This window comes from Microcaecilia unicolor, chromosome 7 (genome assembly GCF_901765095.1).
Source record: "Microcaecilia unicolor chromosome 7, aMicUni1.1, whole genome shotgun sequence".
NCBI classification, from domain to species: domain Eukaryota; kingdom Metazoa; phylum Chordata; class Amphibia; order Gymnophiona; family Siphonopidae; genus Microcaecilia; species Microcaecilia unicolor.
Genome location: NC_044037.1, coordinates 67677471 through 67699910, shown reverse-complemented (window position 1 = coordinate 67699910; position 22440 = coordinate 67677471). Strand labels below are relative to the sequence as shown.

General features: G+C 48.0%; 1 protein-coding gene across 1 annotated transcript in view; it reads right to left on the bottom strand.

Annotated features, from left to right (window-relative positions):
• Positions 1-22440, bottom strand: part of FAAH2 (fatty acid amide hydrolase 2) — a 90131-nt gene that overhangs the window by 3519 nt on the left and 64172 nt on the right. The window contains exons 8-10 of the mRNA XM_030210354.1: positions 15329-15445; positions 9105-9216; positions 5189-5383 (exon numbers count right to left, since the gene is read on the bottom strand). Coding sequence (XP_030066214.1) covers positions 5189-5383; positions 9105-9216; positions 15329-15445 — 424 coding nt within the window. The remainder of the gene's footprint in view (positions 1-5188; positions 5384-9104; positions 9217-15328; positions 15446-22440) is intronic.

Sequence of the window (22440 nt, the reverse complement as noted above, 5' to 3'; positions counted from 1 at the left end):
GGTGGGAGGGGGTTAGTGACCACTGGGGGAGTAAGGGGAGGTCATCCCCGATTCCCTCCGGTGGTCATCTGGTCAGTTCAGGCACCTTTTTGAGGCTTGGTCGCAAGAAAAAATGGACCAAGTAAAGTTGGCCAAGTGCTCGTCAGAGACGCCCTTCTTTTTTCCATTATCAGCCGAGGACATCCATGTGTTAAGCACGCCCCAGTCCTGCCTTTGCTATGCTTATGACACGCCCCCGTGAACTTTAGTCGTCCCTGCGACGGAAAGCAGTTGAGAACGCGCCAAATCGGCTTACGATTATGCCGATTTGGGCGACCCTGGGAGGACGCCCATCTTGCGATTTGTGTCGAAAGATGGGCGTCCTCCTCTTTCGAAAATAAGCCTGTTAGCCACCTAAAAGTAGGGCGCTCAACCTATGAGAGCCTGATCTTATGCACACTAGCTAAGTCCTCTCCCACCCAATTCAAAATGAATTCGCAGAGCCAATAGTCTTCCCATCCTACCTGCCCAATTAAACAATTGGAGTCAAGGACTCCCCAAAATCCACCTCCCAGTTTCCCATCTTAAGAACAAATGTAGGGGGCCTAAGTGCACCCCAGAACCCAGCCACCAACCTGAAGAATAAATGTTGTGGTCCAATGACAACCTGATTCCGCTCCCACTTGTTAGAAGTCTCCCATCCCAAAAAAGTCCCTAGCCAAGCCAAGAATAAGCTAGGTGGCTGGTGCTGAAATTCAGTGCTAGACACCTCAATTTCTTCCTCCAACTTGACCCCTCCACTTTCTAAAAACAAATTTGGCACTGAACACATTCAGTTTTCAAACGCGTTAATATTCCAAGGTTTAGGCACCTAATTAGCCTCTATGTTATTGTGTACTCAGGGGCCCTTTTACTAAATGGTTGCCATGTGGCAACCCAAAACTACTGCCGACCAAATGTGGCCGCCGGTGGTAGTTCCACCTCGAGTGCACGTCATTTCCGGCACTAAGGAAAATAATTCCGTAATTTCTAGGGTGGCGCTAACCCAGCGGTAATCGGGCAGGACCATGCGATGCCTGGTTACCACCAGAGCCCTTACCGCAATCTCAATAGGTGGCGATAAGTGTTCCCTCCTGCATGCCACGCATGGCCGTGTCTTTTTTAGGGGTTTTTTACCCACTGCGGTAAAAAGGGCCCTGGTGCGCCACAAAACCGACCCCGCTGCTACCGCAGGACCCTTTTAAAAGGAAAAAGAATGTCAATTAGGAGGCTAATATTCAACCTGCGGTGGTAAACAGCTAGCAAGCCACTGCTGGTTATGGGCTGAACTAACCCTGGATATTCAAGGCCAGGGCATGAGCAGTTCCCAGCAATGAATATCCAGGTATAATCGCTGATATTTAGGCCGGTGCCCAGTTAACTCACCGCATAAAGTTAGGACAACTGTTTTGCTGTCCTAATTTTATGCAGTTACTTAGGGGGTGTTTTACTAAGCCGTGGTAGAAATCAGCTGGCATTAAATGCTGAGATGCCCACAGGAATATAATGGATGTCTCGATGTTTACCGCCAGGAGCAATTTAAATTGCTTTGAATATCTACCCCCAGGTGTCTAAGTTAGGTACCTCATTTCAAAGGAATTTAGGCGTTTACGTTTTAAGCTACAGAGTCACTTAAAATTTAGGACTCTAAACAGTTAAAAGGTTAATATTCAGGTCGATTTAGCCAGGCAGGAGAGGCTCCTGCCTAGATAAAATCAAGCCGGCCATTCCAGCTGCTAATATTCAATGGCACTTAACTGGATAGTGCTGCTGAATATTAGCACTGACCACCATAGCACAGGGCCATAGCGAGGTATATGTGCAGCCACAGAGGATACAAAGGAAGTAGGGGTGCCAAATTTGCACCCCATTGCCTCCCCTGTTCACCCTGGTGTGCCTGAGATTTCATGCCCCAAATGCTGTTCGTTGAGCTGCCTCACAAACAGCTCCTCTCCCATGTGTGTACTGTGATTCAGCTCTTTCGCTACGCAGTGCAGAAAGTTTGGTGCCAGACTCCCAAGAGGGTATGAGAGAGAAATAGACTGGGTAAAGGAGGGATATGAGAGAGAGAGAGAAAGAGAGACAGGGTGAAGACTAGGGAAGGGAGTATGAAAGAGAGAGAGCGCAAGACTGTGTGAAGACTGGGGAGGGGGGGTATTAGAGAGAGAGACTGGGTGAAACCTAGGGAGAATGTATGAGACAGAAACTGGATGAAGGCTAGGGAAGTATGAGAGAGAGAGACTGGGTGAAGAATGGGGGGGGGGGGGGGGGGGAGTATATGAAAGGGAGAGACTCAATGAAGGCTGGGGGAGTTGTGCACCTTAAGGGACTGATTAACTAAAATACTACATTTTCTTTGCCCACAGAGGCAGAATAAGGAAAGAGCATTAGTAAATCATTTTTAAAAAGAGATACTACTGATCTGGGAGGCAATTCCTGCTCCTCTTTCCATCCCTGCCCCCCCCCCCCCCCCCCCCAACAATTTTTTTTTTCCTGCAGACAGTATTGGAGGGGTGGAGAAGCAGAAGTGAGAGATGCCTCAACTGCTGGCTCCTAGATATAATAAAAATTTGTCGAGGCCTGCCTTATAGGGTGATGTGATAGAACTTAGTCTCCATTCTGCTGGCAGCAAAGCAAATATCCATTTGTCTGGACTGGTCTGGAGGGACAATGAGGAATGTAAGTTATGTGTATACCTCTGACACTTAGGTACAAACATTTATACCGACTATATGTTTGGCGTAAGTGTTCATGCATAATGCCGTACACATATATACCCAGTCATGCTAGTATTCTATAAAGGAAATTAGGCACCTACTTTATTTTATAGAAAGTGCCCTGTTATGGAACTACCCTGCACGTGCATAAATGAACGGCATATAATCCAAGCAATTTTAAAACATGCCACTTCTGCATATAAACTACAGTTTTATGCACATCAAATACTTTAAAATTAGGCTCTTACATTTAGGACTGCTCTTTGTTTGCCTAGATATGCAGCCTAAATTTCTATAGGATGTCTAGAGCAGAAAACAGACACCAAGTCTGTGTGTGCAAAATCGTGATAGCATTGTACAAAAGACTCACTCAGGGGCCTTTTTATGAAGTGGAGGGTTTACCATGCGCCAATCTGGAGCTACCGCTGGCCCAACACGGGCACTGGTAGTAGTTCCACCCCCAGCACACAGCATTTCCGGCAGTAGTAGAAATATAATTTCTGCACAGGGTTACCCGGCGGTAATCGGGCAGCGTCATGCACTACCCGGTTACCGCATGGCCACACGGTAAGAGCAATCTTACCATGTGAACATGTCTTTTTTCAGCCTTTTTACCTGCTGTGGTAAAAAGGGCCTCAGCGCGCAGCAAAAATGGCCCCCACTGCTAGCGCAGGTCCGTTTTTACTGCACCTTAGTAAAAAGGTCCCTCAACGTATAAGCTTTTAAAAAAATCTGAGGAAGGGGATACGTTTCTGACAAGGATTGAAGGAGCTGTGGGCAGATTAACCACCATTTTCCCTGTCTTCTGACTTTCTTCAAATACATCCTTCATTACCTAAACCAAAGAATATTAACTTTAGAGTCCATACGGGAAGCATTTATGATTCTGAAAAGATCTCTTTCAGCTCAGTATGCTTTATCTCAGCAAATAACATCGTCATCAACTAAAACAGTTGTTAGAAAAGGATATGGGTCTCGGATAAGAATGTGCAAGTCAACGGGTGGTAGTTGGGGAGGGAGGGAGGGGGGCGGTAGGGAAGGGAGGAACGGAAGAGGAGGGCTAGAGGGGGAAGTGAGGCAATTATTTGCTTGAACAAATTTAAGGGGGTAGGTAGGACAGAGCTGAGGGTGTAGACCCTTGTTTATAGTGATTGGGAGTTGATAGTTCAATTTTCACCATAAGGGTGACTGGATTGTTGTTGTGTTTTCTGTTATATTATATGGATGTCCAATATTTTAGGACAACTTGGCATTATCTGTATTGTCTTGAATGTTGTAAGTTGCTTCATTAATAAAAATATTTAAAGTGGAAAAAAAAAGAATGTGCAAGTCCTTGAAAAAGACTATCCCTTTATTTTGGAAAAAGAAACATTATTTATACAAGATTCACTGACTCTTTGGAGGAAAGTCAAAGATTTAGAAAATAAACAATGGAAACATACTCAAGATTAATAAATCTTCCTAAATCAACTCTCAATCAGCTAGCAGATATGGTAAAAATATATATATTTCTTTGATGTTTTGAAAGTTCTGGCATCAGCATGCCTACCAATATCATGGGCTTCTCATCTTCCCCCTTATAAAAAAATTGCAGAGGATGGAGAAGCTGTAGCTAATGTTTCCTTAGAGTCTTTCAGTCCTCTTGATATTCTAGAAACATCTGGTGACCCAACTTTGGAAACTGGAACTATGACTGTGGACTTTGTGTTAAAGATTGGATTTTGAAATTGTTTTTTAAAAGAAGAAAATGGAAGTTTATGGATAAACTTATAAGTGTCTTCCAAGATGTAGCCAAGAATATGCAGAAAAGAAAGGAAGCAATTTCTTTTGATGAGACCTGGAGCTCTCCAATTGGGAAATCAATTTTGGTTGAACTACCCATGTAAATGTATTGCTCAGTGGCAAAGATCTTTTTTGACCCACAACATTTGTCTAATTTTCTAGCTGGGAAACAATCTGCTCCTAAGCTCCCTGCACCACCTCTTACTTCCCACTCCTTAGTGAGTGGGAATTGTGGCATCCATATGATTAAGTTTAACTGGGATTGAGTTCCATAATTTCTTTTTGACTATATTTCTTGGAATTATGTAAAGCACACCTCTCCTTATTAATGCAATTTTGTCCCTATTTTCCATGCAAGTTGTTATGCTTGTTTAATGTATTTGAAAACTTATAAATAAAAAATAACATAATTCTGCAATGGAAGCCTAGAATCAGACTTTCCTAGTTTTGAAAACTGGTAAGCTGTGCAGGAGGAGGGTAAAGCTGGCACTTTTCTCATAGGAAATGAGGGTTGAATTTTCAAAGAACAAGGCAATTTATTCAACCCCTGAGGTCCAGCCACAGAAAAAGCACCAGTTCTTGTTGTACTGGCTCATAGTTATATCTGTTTATCAGAATAGCCTTGGTGGCAAGATCTCTCATCCACTCACAGATCAAATAATCAAGCTCACCTGTGTATGCGAAGTTGAAGGGCATCCCAAGGGGTAAGTGGTGTTTAGGAGCAATCTTAGGATGGGAAGGGTACAGCAGAACTCCATCATCCCCCAGGAAGTTCACCATCTCTGTTCGGAGATTTCTAGCCATACTTTCAAGTTTAGCATTTCTACTAGGGTTCAGCTTGACCAACTTCTCTGCCACTGCAAGGGCTGGGGTGAAGGGAGGAGAGAGGGGATGAAACAGAGATACATGAATACAGAAATCCAAGAAAGCAAAAGCAGAATATGCGATACTGTACCAAGAAGTGATATATGCAGGTTTGCATCTTTCATATAATCAACTCACAGCAGTCAGTGATTTTGAAGGAGCTGACTGCTGTGGGCATAATCTTACTCAGATTATTCAGTTCTGGCTAGCCATCAAAAGTTATCAGGTCCCAACAATGTTTATGTTTATTTATTTATTTCCCGCCTTATACCCAAGGTGGGTAACAATGCAAGATACATAATAGCAAAACCACAATACAAATCAGAAATAAGTACAATAACAACAAATCAGCATAAGTACAAGAGCAAGAAAACACCAGAAAGCATGATCGACCAGCAGATAACATTTCAGCATTTGCTTCAATGAGGCAGTGTTAGGGAAAGGAGATGAGACTTGATATACTGCCTTTCTGTGGTTACAATCAAAGCGGTTTACATATTATATACATGTACTTGTTTTATACCTGGGGCAACAGAGGCTTAAATGACTTGCCCAGTCACAAGGAGTTGAAGTGGGAATTGAACCCAGTTCCCCAGGTTCTGAGGCCAATGCACTAACCACTAGGCTACTCCTCTACGCTGTTGAATTTTCAAAGAACAAAGCAATTTATTCAACTCCTGATGTCCAGCCACAGAAAAAGCACCAGTTCTTGTAAGTTGTAATCGCAGACACCTTAAATTTGGTATAACAAGCAACCCAGCATTAACAGAACGCAAGGCCCTCAATGGTACATAATGCTGAAGAGCTGCATGCAAATAGCAGAAGGAGTCATGATATAAACCCTGACAGACCAGCAACAACAATTTAAACTGAATTCACTGTGCCACAGGCAGCCAGTGCAGTTGTCACAACATAGAAAAATTATGTTCTTACCTAATAATTTTCTTTCCTTTTAATTATGTCAGACCAGTCCAGACCAATGGGTTATATACATCCACCAGCAGAAGGAGAAAGAGAATACAGTTCAAGTAATTAAAGGGTATTGTACAGCCTGGACTCCTCAGTATTTCGAATAGCCAAGCAATGGTACTCTCAACTGCAAGAAAGTAGAAAACACAAAAACATATCCCACCTTCAACGAAAAACATGTAGTCAGTAGATATGTGGAAAGTGAGACAGCATGAGGCTTCCTACCCATTGTGCAGATGCCCTCTGAAGCAGGAAGAGAGGCTCATTGTTGAAACACAAGCAAGAGCCGTAAAGAGCTGGCATAGGTAAGTGGCATGCAGAGTAAAGGGAAATGCTGTCCAAAACAACTCTGACAAAGGAGGAGGAAAAAGAAAGTCCCAGGAGCAGCAACAAGGCCAAAACCTAGGAGAACAACAGAAAGGAAGGGCGTCTGGACTGGTTTGGTATGATTAAAGGAAAGAAAATTATCAAGTAAGAAAATAATTTTTTCTTCCTTGTCATCAATACCAAACCAGTCCAGACCAATGGGATGTATCAAAGCAGTCACAGCATCAGGGCAGGACCACGAAAACCCAAAAGACCAACAGTCCAAAAGGACTACAGGAAAAGGCTACGAAAAGGTCAGATGGGCTCTGGGCATGACACCACCTCAAACCAAGACATCTTGAAATCCCCGAAAGGAACTGGAAAATCCCGCAGCATGAGAAAGCAAAACTCCAGAGCCAGCAATCAAGCCCCAGCGGCTTGCATCAGCCGTGTTCAGCCCCACAGTATGAAAAAGAAGACAGCATAAGGAGAGATGAAGTCCATGCTCCATGACCCAAGGGAAGGAAATAAGGTCTTCCCCCCCCCCCCCCCCCCCCAGGAAAGAAACAACTCTCCATCTCCAGCGGCGAAACATAAGAAGAGTTGTGCCTGCGAAGGAGAAGGGTGGCCAGGAACAATCTCCGAAGATGGAATTAGGCCCTCAATCAAAGCCAGAGACATGCGCACCCACTATAGCGAGCAAGGCGTGCCCCAGAGAATAGAATTACCTGACTGAAATAATTCCTACATATTACTTTCTCTGTATTTCCAGCAAGTTGTTTTATCGCTTGTAAAAATTTAAATGGTTATAAATAAAAAAAATTTAAAAACAAAGACGCAGCAAAACGCCAATGCCCGAAAACGGAGTTAAACCTAACACCAGAGGCAGAGGCAGAATCCACGTTCAGAGCCAGAGCAAAGCAATCTCCCAGGAGAAGAAGTCAAACTCTACATTGTGTGAAGAAGCAAAGCCAAACCACTGGAGTTGGTAGGAGAGCCGGCAACCAAAAAGGCTACACTCTACAGAAAGAGAAGAAGCAAGGCCCGACCACAAGAAACGGGCACAACCTGAAAACCAGAGCTGAAGCAAGTTCCAACATGTTGAGACAGAGGAAGGCTCAACCAGCAGAGATGGTGCAAGGTCCATCCGCCAAAGACAGAGCCAGATCTGCCCTCCAGAGGCGGAGCAAGGCCCGACCTCCAGAGGCGGAGCAAGGCCCGACCTCCAGAGGCGGAGCAAAGCCCAACCTCTAGAGATGGAAGCAAGGCCCGATGTGCAAAAATCGAAGCAAGGCTCGACGCGCAGAGATGGAGCAAGGTTCGACGTGCAGAGACGGAGCAAGGGTTGACAGTGGGGAAACGGAAAAAATCAAAGTCCAAAGACAGAATAAAACTGGTACCTGGGTATCTGCCTGGACAAAGTTAAGACAAACATTTTGCTATCCTAACTTTCTCCAAGCACCTACCTAATTGGCAGACTGAAAATCGCCGCTAACCAGTTAAGTCCCGGCCCTGATTCTACCCCGGACCACCCTGGCACTAACCGGCACCATGGTAGCCTGGGCTAATAATCAGCTGCACTATCTGGTTAAATGCTGTTGACTATCAGCAGCAGAGCTGGCCAGCAGGATTTAACTGGAGAGGAGCATCCTTTTGAATATCTATCCCAAAGAGAATTCATGTCCAATTACATGAAAATTAGAAATGGATGACGCAGTTGCTGGCCCCAGCTTTACACGGATGATGAGCTCTCAATATACCTAGAAGGAAAAGTGCCATTTATCTACATGATTTCTCTAATGCTGATCATAGAAAACACAATGATTATGAGAGAAATGAAAAAGAAAACCTGTAGAGGAGTGGACTGGTGCTTGCAGCAATGGGCTGAGAACCATGGAAAGCAGAATTCAAATCTCACTTTTCCCACATCACATTCCTTGTGTGACCCTGAGCAAGTTACTTCATCTCCTGAGAAAGGGATTTGATTGTACCCAAAACACTTACCACCATTGCACAACGCTGTGTGCATCTATTAGTGCTATAAAAATGATCAGAGCAAAGGTTTGAACTTTCAGTCCTCATGTCCCCTTGCAGTAATTCCAGGAATAGAAAACAGTAAGCATATTCCTTTTAGGAAAAGTTTATTAATGGTAGAAGGGAAAGCCAAGCTGCAATTAAGCTGAAAGCCTGCTCTGGATATGTTGCCAGGGCCAGCATGGACCAAGCAGTGGATTCTAGATAATGCCTTACCCTCCAGACAGGCTCCCAAAGGGCTTCTGTATTAAAAACATCCATATAATCCACCCTACAGCTATGACTCTGTTTCAGCTCATTCTGGCATAAGGAGAAAGAACAATACTGGCAGTACTAGTTAAGGCCTTTGAGAGCAGAGAGACCAGTAACCACAAGGCCAAACAGCATGAGATGAAAAAAATAATTTAAATTTACCAATTGCAGGAAGCGTGTGTGAAGACAATCCCAACAGCCATTTCATCAGCTCCCAAACTGGCCAAACTGCCTTCCCATGATCCCCCAGCAGGTCTGTAAATGATGGTTCTTCCTAAGAATAAAAGAATTATATACACGTACTTGAAAAGGAGAAAAACAAGTTAAACTTTCAAAGCCTCCCCACCTTTCAACAAGTTATCCAAGCAACAGGACCGGCAATGTCTCATCTGCTGATAAAGATTCCTTTCCATCCCTGTTATCACACACTGATGCACAGATACACACATGTAAAGTGCCAGAGTGTGACAAGAGGAATTTAAAAAATCTGATTCACAATTAGAAAAGTGATCACAGAGGACATCCTGACCAAAACCTTTCCCTACCACATTCATCTTCCAAAAACACAAGACTTTAGGAATATAACTTAGGGTACAGAGGCCCACTGTCTGCCAATTTGCTACTAGTGGCCTGTGCACTACACCTGTATTTGAGCAGTGAAAAAAAAATAACACTACATCATATTCTGCCTGTACTATCTTCCTCTTCCATGTGATCTCAATTTATGCAAAGTCTATAAATTTACCACAGAACTGGCATGCTTATTTTATAGGGCCCTTATTGTCAAGCGTTCAACTAATGTTATCTACCTTCCCAAGACTGTGGGGACATTGTACTCACTGAGCTTTGGCATAGAGCTAAAATCCATATAATTCTACAAAGAAAACTGGAACATGTTTAAAAACAAAATGCTAGATACTTGGATCCTAGCACACGAAATTGTAAGTAGCACATGCCAGCTAAAGGTTCTGTAGATGTCACAGGATGCCCGATGCACAGGAAGCAGCATGGATCCCTCCTGTCTGCTCTGGTTTGTCTGCAGGGTACTTTCCTTCTGGCGGGGGTCTGAGTTGCCCTTGGTATGCAACTGCTAGCTCAAATCCCTCTTCTGAGTACCATCGGGAGCGCCATTCTTGCCAGTCTTTTGCTTGGACTCAGTTCAGTGTCTCTTTATGGGAATGTGCCTTTTTAGGACTAGTTTGCCACAGCTCTTCCTTGCTTTCGGGTGGGAGTTTAAGCCTGGTACAGGCGGATTTTGCCTTTTCTAGTTTCAGGCGCTTCTCTCCTGGCACATTTGGCACTCCTTCCTTTTTCTGTAAGGGACGCAGTTCTTTCCTGCTGAACAGATCTATTGCTGTGCATCTGGATTATCGCCTCTTAGCTCTGCGCTTTTCTCTACTTTTCTGCAGGGAAGTGGCTCTGTTCTCGGTCTGGAGTTTGACTCTCCCTTAGCTGTTTTTTCCTCATTTTGGTGTTAGTGGCCATCTTCCTCTTTGTTCCTTGTCTGGTGAAAGTTGTTTCTTCCTTACTGCCTTATAGCTGCATTTTGCTCCCTATGGTCTGAGGATTCCAGCTCCGTGATGCTTACCTCCCTCTTGGCGGGAGTTCTTTCTCTACGTTGACTGCTGCTCCGTATCGGTTGCCTAGGAGGGCGGTCATTGTGGCTCAGAGACCACTTGAAGGCCAAGAGTGTCTCTTGGGGCATGGGGCTTTCTCTTCTTGTAGTTTTAGTCCCTATGGGCCAGCGGAGTGCAGCGACAGGTCTGCATTTTCACAAGTTGTGCTCCTTTCCTGTTGGCCTCCTGGCAGCACCTTCTTCTCTCGCTGTTCCCAGGGACTCCATCTATGCATTTTGCTTGTTGAGCACAGCTCTGTGGCTGCATGTTGAGCGCTGCCCCGTCGCTGCATGTTGAGCGCTGCTCCATCGCTGCATGTTGAGCACAGCTTCATTATTCCATGTAGTTCCACCGTTCCATGTTGGGCACGGCTCCATCGCTGCATGCTGGGCACAGTTCCAGGTTGGCTTTAGCTCCATCGCTGTATGTTGAGAACAGCTCTATCATGGCATGTTGAGTGAAGTTCCTTCGCTGCTTATTCTGCAACCTTTCGTCTCTGCATGTTGAACGCAGCTCCATTGTCACATGTTGAGTGTAGTTCTTTCTCTGCAGGTCTCAGCGTGGGGCACAGTCCTGTGTCTGCGTGTAGAACACAACTCTGTTTCTGCCTGTGGAATGCAGCTCCCTGTATGCGTGTGGCATGCAGCTCTTTCTTTGCGTATGGATCACAGCTCCCTGTCTGCGTGCAGAGCGCAGCTCTACCGCCTGTTGAGTTGTTTAGCACAACTCTTCTCTGCAAATTGGGTGAAGTTCCAGGGTGGTATGTGGAGCACAGCTCTGTGACTGCAGGTGCTACACAGCTTCATGTCTGCATAGAAAGCATAGCTCCTTGTCAGCGTCTGGAGCGCAGTCCTTGCCAGTGTTAGGAGCGCAGCTCCTTGTTTGTGTGTGGAAAGCAGCTCCTTGTCTGCATTTTATACACAGTTCCATTGCTACCGCAGCTTCAGTTCTGCAGGTACCTCTAACATCCAGCTCTTTCAGTGGGGCACTGCTCATCTTCTGTCTGTTACTCAGCTTCTTCTCTGTTTGTTCAGTGCATTTCTATCTTTGCCAGACGTGTGCAACTCTTTCTGTGCCCGTGGTGCGTGGCTCAGTTTGTGTGCTTTGAGTGCAAATCAGTTTGTTCTCATTGAGCACGGATCCTACTCTGCCTGATGAGTGCAGCTTCTTTTCTGTCCCTTGAGCACAGTTCAGTCTCTGACTGTGCAGCATATTTTCACCTTTACCTGTTGAGCACTGTTTCACCTTGTTGGTCAACCCCAGCTTTTTTTCTGCAGGTTGGATACAGTAACTTCTCAGCAGCTGTGGCATACCGCAGTTTAGACTGCTAGACAAGGCTGTCTTGTCTCCTGTTAGCTACCATTCCTGTGGCACGTTTTCTTGCCGTAGCCTCTTGGTGGCTGGCAAGAAGCTTCTCCATTGCTAGAGTTTGAATTAGTCTCTGCTCCTTTTGTGGCTACTTGGCAACGTGGGGGTCTTTTCTCCACAGTGTGGCTCTCGACTCTCTTTCTTTTTGTCTCTTTTGTTCTCTTGGCTCAGTTCTTTCATCCCTAAGTCCAGAGCGAGCTGGTTGAGGAGTACTCTTTCTACGGTTGTACCCTGGTATGTTGCTGCCCTTTTCTTCATGGTTCTCCTGGAGAGACTAACACTCCAGTTAGTTGGTTCTCTCGACTCTGGAGTCTCTTCTTGTTCTGTGGAGTTTGATTCTCTCACTAGGTGCGGGTCTGGGTGGTTCCTGGGCCTTGCTTCTATGAAGTGTGGCGCACTGTTTGGGGTTGCATACTCCTAGTACTTGTTAGGGTCGCTTCATCCAACCATCTTGGACTCAAGGCAGACCGGCAGGTATGGGAGTTAGTCTTTGTCCTGCCAGGGTTCAGAGAAGTGGATCCTGGTCTAGGAGACACAGTTCTTCTCCTTGTTGCTCGGATACAACTGTTACCTTCCTTTCAAGGGGGGTCCCTTGGCATGAGTATCTTTTGCTGCTTCTTTTACTACTCTCAGGACAGGGGTATGTAATTTTTCTTTTGCTCACGACATTTGTTTTACGTCCTACGGCTTCAGTTCCTTTTCTAGTGTCTAACTCTGTTCCATTTTGGTAGCCTGGTGGTTCGGATATTCGAATCCTTTTCTGCTGATCAGGTTTTTGCTGTGTGTATAGCTTTGTTGATTTTTCAAACTTCTGCATTCTTCTTTTCTCCCCCCCCCCCCCACACACACTTTGGGAAACTGCTTTGCTACATCCCATTAGTCTGGACTAGTCTGGTATGATTAAAGGAAAGAAAATTATCAGGTAAGAACATAAGTTTTCCTTCCTTGTCATCTTGCTTGCTAAAGTCTGTCAGACTGTTGTTTCCTTTAGGTATCCCTGGCTGTTCCATGACGCTACGCTGGGATGTCCCACAGCACTGCCTACTTCATCTTCTCTATTCAATCTCCTGCCACTTGTTGTTGTGCCAGCTCTGTATGACTCCTGTTACTTGGCATCACGGAGTTCTTTCCCAGGATTCAGGGGTAGATCTCTATGTGCTTGAGCAAGCTCAGTATGGACCATTCCCTCCCCCTTACTTCCCTGTAAGGGGAGGCTGCAGTTGCCTTTGGTCAAGCAGGAACAGTGAGGTTCTGCATATTGTCTCCAAGAGTTTGCTTGTTTGGTATTAACTGTGTTTTCTTCTAGACTTCAGAGCACCATTACTTGGCTATTCGAAATACTACTACTATTTAGCATTTCTATAGCGCTACAAGGCGTACGCAGTGCTGCACAAACATACTGAACATTCCAGGCTGCACGATACCCTTAAGGGGCGGTTTACTTGGAACTATATTCTCTGTCTCCTTCTGCTGGTAGATGGACAACAACCCATTAGTCTGGACTGGTCTGGTATGATTAAAGGAAAGAAAATTATCAGGTAAGAACATAATTTTTCCATTGTCTTCACTTAATTAGCTCATCAGTGTAGTAATTCTTAGTCAAAATCCTTAGCAAGAGCCTTCACTGTGAGCAGGAAGTTACTAAGGGGGGATGCATTAAACTTCCCGCAAAAACCTGAACCTTGCCGATTCCCACTGAATCTTACCGATTCAGAAAGAGCGAGCCATGCAGAAAGGAAATTGCATGCAATGAGCTGTTCGCAAAAACGAGCAGCTTGGTAGGGGAAAGTGCCAGCGCGTTCGTACAGCAGCCACTCGCTACGTATGGCTGTTATGTCCGTGCCCAGAACAGCCAAACAATTAGCCCTCCTATCATCTGACTTTTCAGATCTGACAGAAACAGCAAAGAGCCGCTAAGCTGGAAACCGTCTCATGTTTCCATGGTAGTGATCGGGGACAGAGCAAGAGCAGATTGTCTGGGGTGCGGAACCAATATAACGGCACTTATGAGGGAGAGGGAAGAGGATCCAAAGCTGTACTGATCGGGGATGGTGGGGAAGAGGATCAACCAAGGAGCGCTATAGAAGTAATAAGTAGTAGTAGAAGAGAGAACCATATGTGCTACACATGGCTTTCATACATACATACAATCTGCATGTATAAAAGCCTTGTGTACCTCGCAGGCAAGGTGCGAGAGGAGGAGTATCCTAGTGGTTAGTGCAGCAGACTTTGATCCTGGGGAGCTGGGTTTGATTACCACTGTAGCTCCTTGTGACGCTGGGCAAATCACTTAACCCTCCATTGCCCCAGGTAAAAACCACAGAAAGGCAGTATTTTTTTTTTGTTACATTTGTACTCCGCGCTTTCCCACTCATGGCAGGCTCAATGCGGCAGGCAATGGAGGATTAAGTGACTTGCCCATAGTCACAAGGAGCTGCCTTTGCTGGGAATCGAACTCAGTTCCTCAGTTCCCCAGGACCAAAGTCCACCACCCTAACCACTAGGCCACTCCTCCACTCCATCAAGTCCCATTCCCTTTAGGGTGCTAGATATCGGGTTGTATAAAAGTGACACCAGTCCAAAGTCTTTTGGGTGCGATCGGCCCCCAGCTGCAATTCCACTGTCCATCTGACTCGCCGTAACTTTCAAAAGCTTCTGATCCTCTCTCCCCTGTCCAACCAACAAGTCTGTTGCATATCAAGGACCGTCCAAACTCCCGAAATACCAACCAGACTATTCCACAGAGAGGCCACGGTTATGCAACAATGGCTCCTTACCACCTGTAAAAATTACCACGCAAAAGGTAGGGGCTGCTTCTGTGCATCGCTCAGAAAAACGGCAAGTGCATTGCTCAGAATGCACATTTGAATACTAATCAGGTCTTTTAAATGCATCAGCACACTCTTCACATTGTCTGCTGCCATGCACAGAAACCAAACTGCAGGACTTCTCTGTGCATCTCCCGCTGAATAACATGCTCGCTAAACTAACTGGACCTGGTCAAAAAAGCACATTGCTGGCCTGGTAAGTTTTGTGCATTGAGTCTGTGTCTGACAGTGACATACTTGAATCATGAATAGAAAGCCAACTGAAAGGGAGAAAGAAAGGGGAAGCTAAAGAGGGAACAGGAAGAGATTAGATGATGATTTAAAAAAAAAATCCACAGAATCACCTATGAGTGAGTAAACTTCCATTGTTTGAAGTAAAAAAATTTCCCTTAACATCTCATTTTTTTTGTCCTAAACTCAAAGTATCAACATTTCACTTTTCATCAGTTTTTCCTGGAGGCATTTAGAGGTATGCACTTTTTTTTTTTTTAATCTCCAAGGATTAAGTTGAAGCACTGCAGGTTTTCAGTAATTGTCCAAGTCACCTTCTCACTGACAGTCTGAGGAAACACACCTGTCCATCAATTTCCTTGGACATCAAAGCAGACCAGATCTGGAAGGAGTACTTCATCTTCCGAATCTCCACGTGCTGCACCGAGACACCAAGCTGTGACTCCAGGTGCTCTACCACCTACAAAAAATATTGACCCCACCCCCAAAAAAAACAAACAAGAGTTAATTTTAGTCAGAATGTACTAAATAAACTCTATGGTAAAATTATGTATCATACCTGATAATTTTCTTTCCATTAATCATAGCTGATCAATCCATAGACTGGTGGGTTGTGTCCATCTACCAGCAGGTGGAGATAGAGAGCAAAGCTTTTGCCTCCCTATATGTGGTCATGTGCTGCCGGAAACTCCTCAGTATGTCGATATCAAAGCTCCATCCGCAGGACTCAGCACTTAGAGAATTACACCCACAAAGGGACACTCTGCCCAGCTCACCACCGCCAAAACGGGGGAGGGGAATTAACCCAGCTCATCCCCACACAAGTGGGGGAGGGGAATCCGTCCAGCTCATCCCCGTGGAGCGGGGGAGGGACACCACCCCGCCGATGCGGGGGGGATCTGGCTTATCCTGCAACCGCAACCGCGGGAGGAGCTGACTGACCCTAACACCGCCGAAGCGGGAGGGGTACAAAGCTGCCCTACAGCCGCACGAAGCGGGAGGGAGCGCCGGCAGAATTTATGTCTCAATCCAGCCCCGTAAGACGGAGGGGAGAGGAATGCAGCAGCTCACTGTAACACAAACTCGTCTCAACTCTTGAAGAATCCAATTGAAAAAACTTGAAGACGAAGTCCTCCTGAACAGGTACTGAAGACTAAACTTGAACCTGAAATGCACCAGAATATAAACAGTACAGATATCTGGGAGGGGCTATGGATTGATCAGCTATGATTAATGGAAAGAAAATTATCAGGTATGATACATAATTTTACCTTCCATATCATCATGCTGATCAATCCATAGACTGGTGGGATGAACCGAAGCAGTACTCACCCAGGGCGGGACATAGAAATCCCTGACCGCAACACTGAAGCTCCAAACCGGGCCTCCGCCCGAGCAGCTACAGTCAAGCGGTAATGCCTGGAGAAGGTATGGGCCGATGCCCAAGTTGCCGCCTTGCATATCTCTTCCAAGGAGACGGACCCGGCCTCTGCCATCGAGGCTGCCTGAGCTCTAGTGGAGTGAGCCTTCAGCTGGATAGGCGGCACCTTCCCTGCGGCCACATAAGCCGCTGCAATGGCTTCCTTGACCCATCTTCCCACTGTAGGCTTAGCAGCCTGCAGACCCTTACGAGGACCTGCAAACAGGACAAACAGATGATCCGATTTCCGGAAATCATTGGTCACTTCCAAGTATCTGATGATGACTCGTCTCACATCCAGATATTTGAGAGCAGAGTATTCCTCTGGGTAGTCCTCCCTACGAAAGGAAGGGAGACAGAGCTGCTGATTCACATGGAAGCGAGAAACAATCTTGGGCAGGAAGGAAGGCACTGTGCGAATAGTCACTCCTGCCTCAGTGAACTGCAGAAAAGGCTCTCGACATGAGAGTGCCTGGAGCTCGGAAACTCTTCTGGCTGAAGTGATAGCCACCAAAAAGACTGCTTTCAACGTCAGGTCTTTCAGAGATGCCCTCGACAAGGGTTCAAAAGGCGGCTTCTGCAAGGCTCTTAGCACCAGGTTGAGATTCCACGCAGGCACCACTGAGCGCAGAGGAGGGCGCAGGTGATTAACTCCCCTGAGAAAACATACCACATCTGGCTGCGAAGCCAGGGAAGCACCCTTCAGGCGGCCCCTGAAGCAAGCCAGAGCCGCTACCTGGACTTTAAGGGAACTGAGCGACAGGCCTTTCTCCAGACCTTCTTGCAGGAACGCCAGCACTGAAGAAATTGGAGCAGTGAAGGGAGAAAGTGAGCCTGCTTCACACCACGCTGCAAAGGTACGCCAAACCCTGGCGTAAGCAGTAGAAGTAGAGCGCTTCCTCGCTCTCAGCATAGTGGCGATGACCTTGTCTGAGAAGCCCTTCTTCCTCAGACGCTGCCGCTCAATAGCCAGGCCGTAAGACCAAAGGGGGAGGGATCCTCCATCACTACGGGACCCTGATGCAACAGGCCCTGCTCCACTGGCAGCCGCAGAGGGTCGTCCACTGAGAGCCTGATCAAGTCCGCATACCAGGGACGTCTGGGCCAGTCCGGACCCACCAGGATTATCCGGCCCGGATGCATTGCCACCCAGTCTAGTACCCTGCCCAACATGGGCCAGGGCGGGAACACATAGAGAAGCTCTTGTGTCGGCCACTGTTGGAGAAGAGCATCTACTCCCAGAGATCGAGGGTCCCGTCCTCTGCTGAAAAAGCGCGGCACTTGGCAATTGGCCGATGACGCCATCAGATCTAGGCTCGGCTGGCCCCAGCGCTTCGTGATGTCCAAGAACGCCTGAGCCGATAACTGCCACTCTCCGGGATCCAAGGTATGGCGACTGAGAAAGTCCGCCTTGACATTCATGACTCCGGCAATGTGGGCCGCTGACAGCTGTTCCAGGTTCGCTTCCGCCCACTGGCATAAGTTCATGGCTTCCTTGGCTAGAGGGGCGCTCTTGGTACCTCCCTGGCGGTTGACATAGGCCACAGCCGTGGCATTGTCCGACAGGACCCGTACTGGCTTCAACGCCAGTACCGGGAGGAACTCCACAAGCGCCAACCGAATGGCTCTGAGTTCCAGGAGGTTGATAGACCACTTTGCCTCTGCAGGAGACCAGAGCCCCTGCGCTGTCCTTCCCATGCAGTGGGCTCCCCAGCCCGTCAAAGAGGCATCCGTCGTGACGACCATCCACTCCGGGGTCACAAGAGGCATCCCTGCAGACAACTTGTCTGTCTTCAGCCACCAGCTCAGCGCCTTGCGCACTGCTGGGTCCAAGGGAAGGCGCACAGCATAATCCTCCGACACCGGAGTCCAGCGCTGCAGCAGAGAGTGTTGTAGTGGTCTCATATGAGCCCTGGCCCAGGGCACTACTTCCATCGTGGCCGTCATAGAGCCCAACAGCTGCACATAGTCCCAAGCCCGAAGCGGAGAGGCTACTAGGAACTGGTCCACCTGAGCCTGAAGTTTGACAATCCGATTGTCCGGCAGGAACACTCTGCCCACTTGGGTGTCGAATCGAACTCCCAGATACTCCAGGGACTGAGTCGGGCGCAGCTGGCTTTTCTCCCAGTTGATGATCCACCCCAGGGAGCTCAAAAGAGCAATCACCCGGTCCACAGCCTTGCCGCACTCTGCATAAGAGGGGGCTCGGATCAACCAGTCGTCCAGATAAGGATGGACTTGTACTCCTTCCTTTCGCAGGAAGGTCGCGATGACCACCATTACTTTGGAGAAGGTCCGCGGAGAAGTAGCCAACTCGAACGGGAGGGCTCTGAACTGGAAGTGTCGGCCCAGGACTGCAAAATGCAGAAAGCGTTGATGAGGAGGCCAGATGGGAATATGCAAGTACGCTTCCTTGATGTCCAAGGATGCCAGGAACTCCCCTGCCTTCACTGCCGCTATAACAGAGCGGAGAGTCTCCATGCGAAAGTGCCGAACTTTCAAGGCCCGATTGACCCCTTTGAGGTCAAGGATAGGCCGTACAGAACCTCCTTTCTTTGGTACCACAAAGTAAATGGAGTAACGTCCCTTGCCAAGCTGATTTTCTGGCACCGGAACGACCGCACCCAGGCGGATCAGATTGTCCAAGGTCTGCTGCACTGCCACAGCTTTGACCAGAGACTTGCAGGGAGAGAGTACAAACCCGTCTCTTAAGGGTCGGCAGAACTCTAGCTTGTAGCCGTCTCTGATGACTTCCAGCACCCAAGCGTCTGAAGTTACCCTGGTCCACTCGCCCAGAAACGAGGACAGGCGTCCTCCAATCTGCACTGGGCCATGGACCAGGACCCCGTCATTGGGTACGAGACCCTGGGGGAGGACCGTAGGGCGCACCTCCGGGACGGCGGTCTCTGCGAAAGGAATGCTGCTTGGGGGAGAAGTTCCTCTTGAAGGAAGAGGGGGCAGAGGAGCCCGACTTGCCCGGGCGGTACCGACGGGCTTCCTGAAACCGTCCTCTGGAGATACCGGGGCGAGCACTGGCCCGAGCCCTGACCTCTGGTAACCTCTTGCCCTTAGACGTGCCGAGATCGGTCACAATTTTGTCCAGCTCGACCCCAAAGAGCAGCTTGCCTTTAAAAGGCAACTTAGCCAGGCGGGACTTAGAGGCGTGGTCAGCAGACCAATGTTTCAGCCAAAGCCAGCGCCGTGCAGAGATTGTCTGAGCCATACCTTTAGCCAAGGCTCTCAAGACATCATACAGTAAGTCTGCCAAATAAGCCAAGCCCGATTCCAGGGCCGGCCAATCAGCCCTCAAGGAAGGATCCGAGGGGGAAGCCCGCTGCACAATCGTCAGGCACGCCCTGGCCACATAGGAGCCGCAAACTGAGGCCTGCAAACTTAAGGCAGCCGCCTCGAAGGACGACCTTAAGGCCGCCTCCAATCTTCTGTCTTGGGCGTCCTTTAGGGCCGTGCCACCTTCCACCGGCAACGCCGTTTTCTTAGTCACCGCAGTGATTAAAGAATCCACGGTAGGCCAAAGAAAGGCCTCACGTTCACTTTCAGGCAAAGGATAGAGGCGGGACATAGCCCTAGCCACTTTGAGGCTCGCTTCCGGGACATCCCATTGAGCCGAAATTAAGGTGTGCATGGCATCATGCACGTGGAAGGTTCTAGGCGGGCGCTTCGTCCCCAGCATAATGGCGAAGCCAACAGGGGCTGAGGGAGAGACGTCCTCTGGAGAGGAAATCTTCAAAATGCTCATGGCCTGCACTAACAGGTTGGGCAAATCCTCTGAGCGAAAGATCCGCGCTGCAGAGGGGTCATCCGCTCCATCCGAGCGGGAATCCGTCTCCTCCAAGGAATCCCCAAAGGACCGTTGGGAGAACTCAGATACATTGCCCTCATCTACATCAGAGGAGACAGAGTCCTCTAAGCCCTGGGAATCCACCCGAGGGCGTTTACTTCCGGGGGCCTCAACCCCTTTGTCGGACAAGGGAGAAGGGGCAGCGTTTTGCATAAGGAAGGCCTGATGCAGCAGCAAAATAAACTCGGGGGAGAAACCCCCCAGACTGTGTATTTCAGCAGCCTGGGCCACAGCCCTAGACGCACCCTCAACCGGCGCTCGCAAGAGCGGGGGAGAAACATGTTGCGCATCCAAGATGGCGTCCGGCGCGACACTCCGCGAAGGAGCCGCGCGGGAAGAACGGCGCTTAACTTTAGCCGCTTTTTTGCCGTCGCCCAAACCAAGGGCGGCCATGGCATGAACGTCTCCCAGCTCAAGGGCGGCCCAAGAAGAAGCTGTCCGAGCAGAGTGGCCGGCCAAGATGGCGGAGGCGAGCAGCGGGGGATGGGCGTTTATGGCGGGAAAAACCGCCGCACCGGAGGAAGACCCGGGACACTGACCGGCCTCCAAACTGACACCCAACAAGGGCGAATCAGACTTTAAAACCCCCGCATCCCCGCTAGAAGCACACACGCGGTTCGGGGAGCGATTCTTCGCGCCTTCGCCCTCCGATGCCATAGGCCACGTGGAGATCGATCGGGGAACCCCCTGCCCGCTATAAAAAGGTAAAAATTACCTGCTTCTCGCTCCGAGCTGTAACGACCTGGTGTCCCAGTGAGTAGCTGCAATAAACGTTTAAATAAACGTCGAAATAAACGCCCTTAAGGACGTCCAAAAAAATTTTTTTTTTTTTTTAACGGAGCCAGCGGGAGGGGGGAGAAAAGGAGGGACCTGGCGCCACCAGGTTTGCACTTGCTCAAGAAGAGCCCTCAACCCCAGGTACTCAACAAAACCTAAAAATTAGGCTTGGAGACCTAGCCAGAGCTGCTGCTGTGTGTGACCACCACCTGCTGAGATAGAGAACATACTGAGGAGTTTCCGGCAGCACATGACCACATATAGGGAGGCAAAAGCTTTGCTCTCTATCTCCACCTGCTGGTAGATGGACACAACCCACCAGTCTATGGATTGATCAGCATGATGATATGGAAGTAGCTCTTTAACATTCAGATAGGATCCCACCGGGTTTAGATTGGTATGTAATTTTGAGATTATAAACAATTATAGTGTTAAACTCAATATAGGTAGTAGTCAGAAGCGGACTGACTATTCGAGTAACCAGGAAGGGCCTGAGGGCCTAGAAACTCTATGGGGCCCAGAGGTTCTGCCCAGATGCCCGCTGCCACCAGCAGTCCTACCTTTAAGGGCTGCCGAGACTTCCTGCAGCAGTCTCATGAGACTTCTGAGACCCGCAACACTGTCGCGGGAAGTCACGGCAACCATTTTGAAAACACGCCGGCGCCAGCCCCAGGCACATTAGCAGCAATGGGCAGAACAGAGTGGAATTCTTTCCTGCCCGGATGCCCCCAAAGAAGCCACTAAACCACCAGGGGCCTTGAAGGTCTGTAGTGTGTGGGGGCAGCAATTGTGACGGTGGGGGGCTGTGATGTGCATGAGGAGGGGTGGCAGTATAGCAGTGGGGCGGCAGGTAGTGGCTGGGAGATGCCCCAACCACCCTTACTGCCCGGGGGGCCCCCGACCACTGTCAGTCCGCCCTTGGTAGTAGTAATAACAAAGCAGTGAGAAGATAAAAAGCAACTTCTCCCTCTTTCTCAAGGTCCAATGAAGAAACTCATGAAGCCTAAGAAAAAACATCAAAAAACTAGCCAACAAAGGTTGAAAATCTATACAAGGAAGAGGAGAAACATAGCTAACAACAACACAGAAAGGCAAAGATTGTGTTTCTGAACTGATCTGTTGGTGCTAAAGGAAAGAAAACTACCAGGTGTAACATAATTTTTTCCTTCTCTTATCCCCTGAACTGGCTTCACTTTTGCACTGAGTTTTCCCTAGGCTCTTTCACTTTAAGCTCTTAGCTGCTGAGGTGACTGCAGTCCTCAAGCAGAACCGACACTCCAAAGGAAGTATCCATTCTACTTGAAAAATTCGGTCTGTAATGTTTGGAAAAGGTATGCAGTGAAGCCCAGGTTATCAATCTTCAAATGGCATCCAGAGATATTGCAAACTACTCCACCAA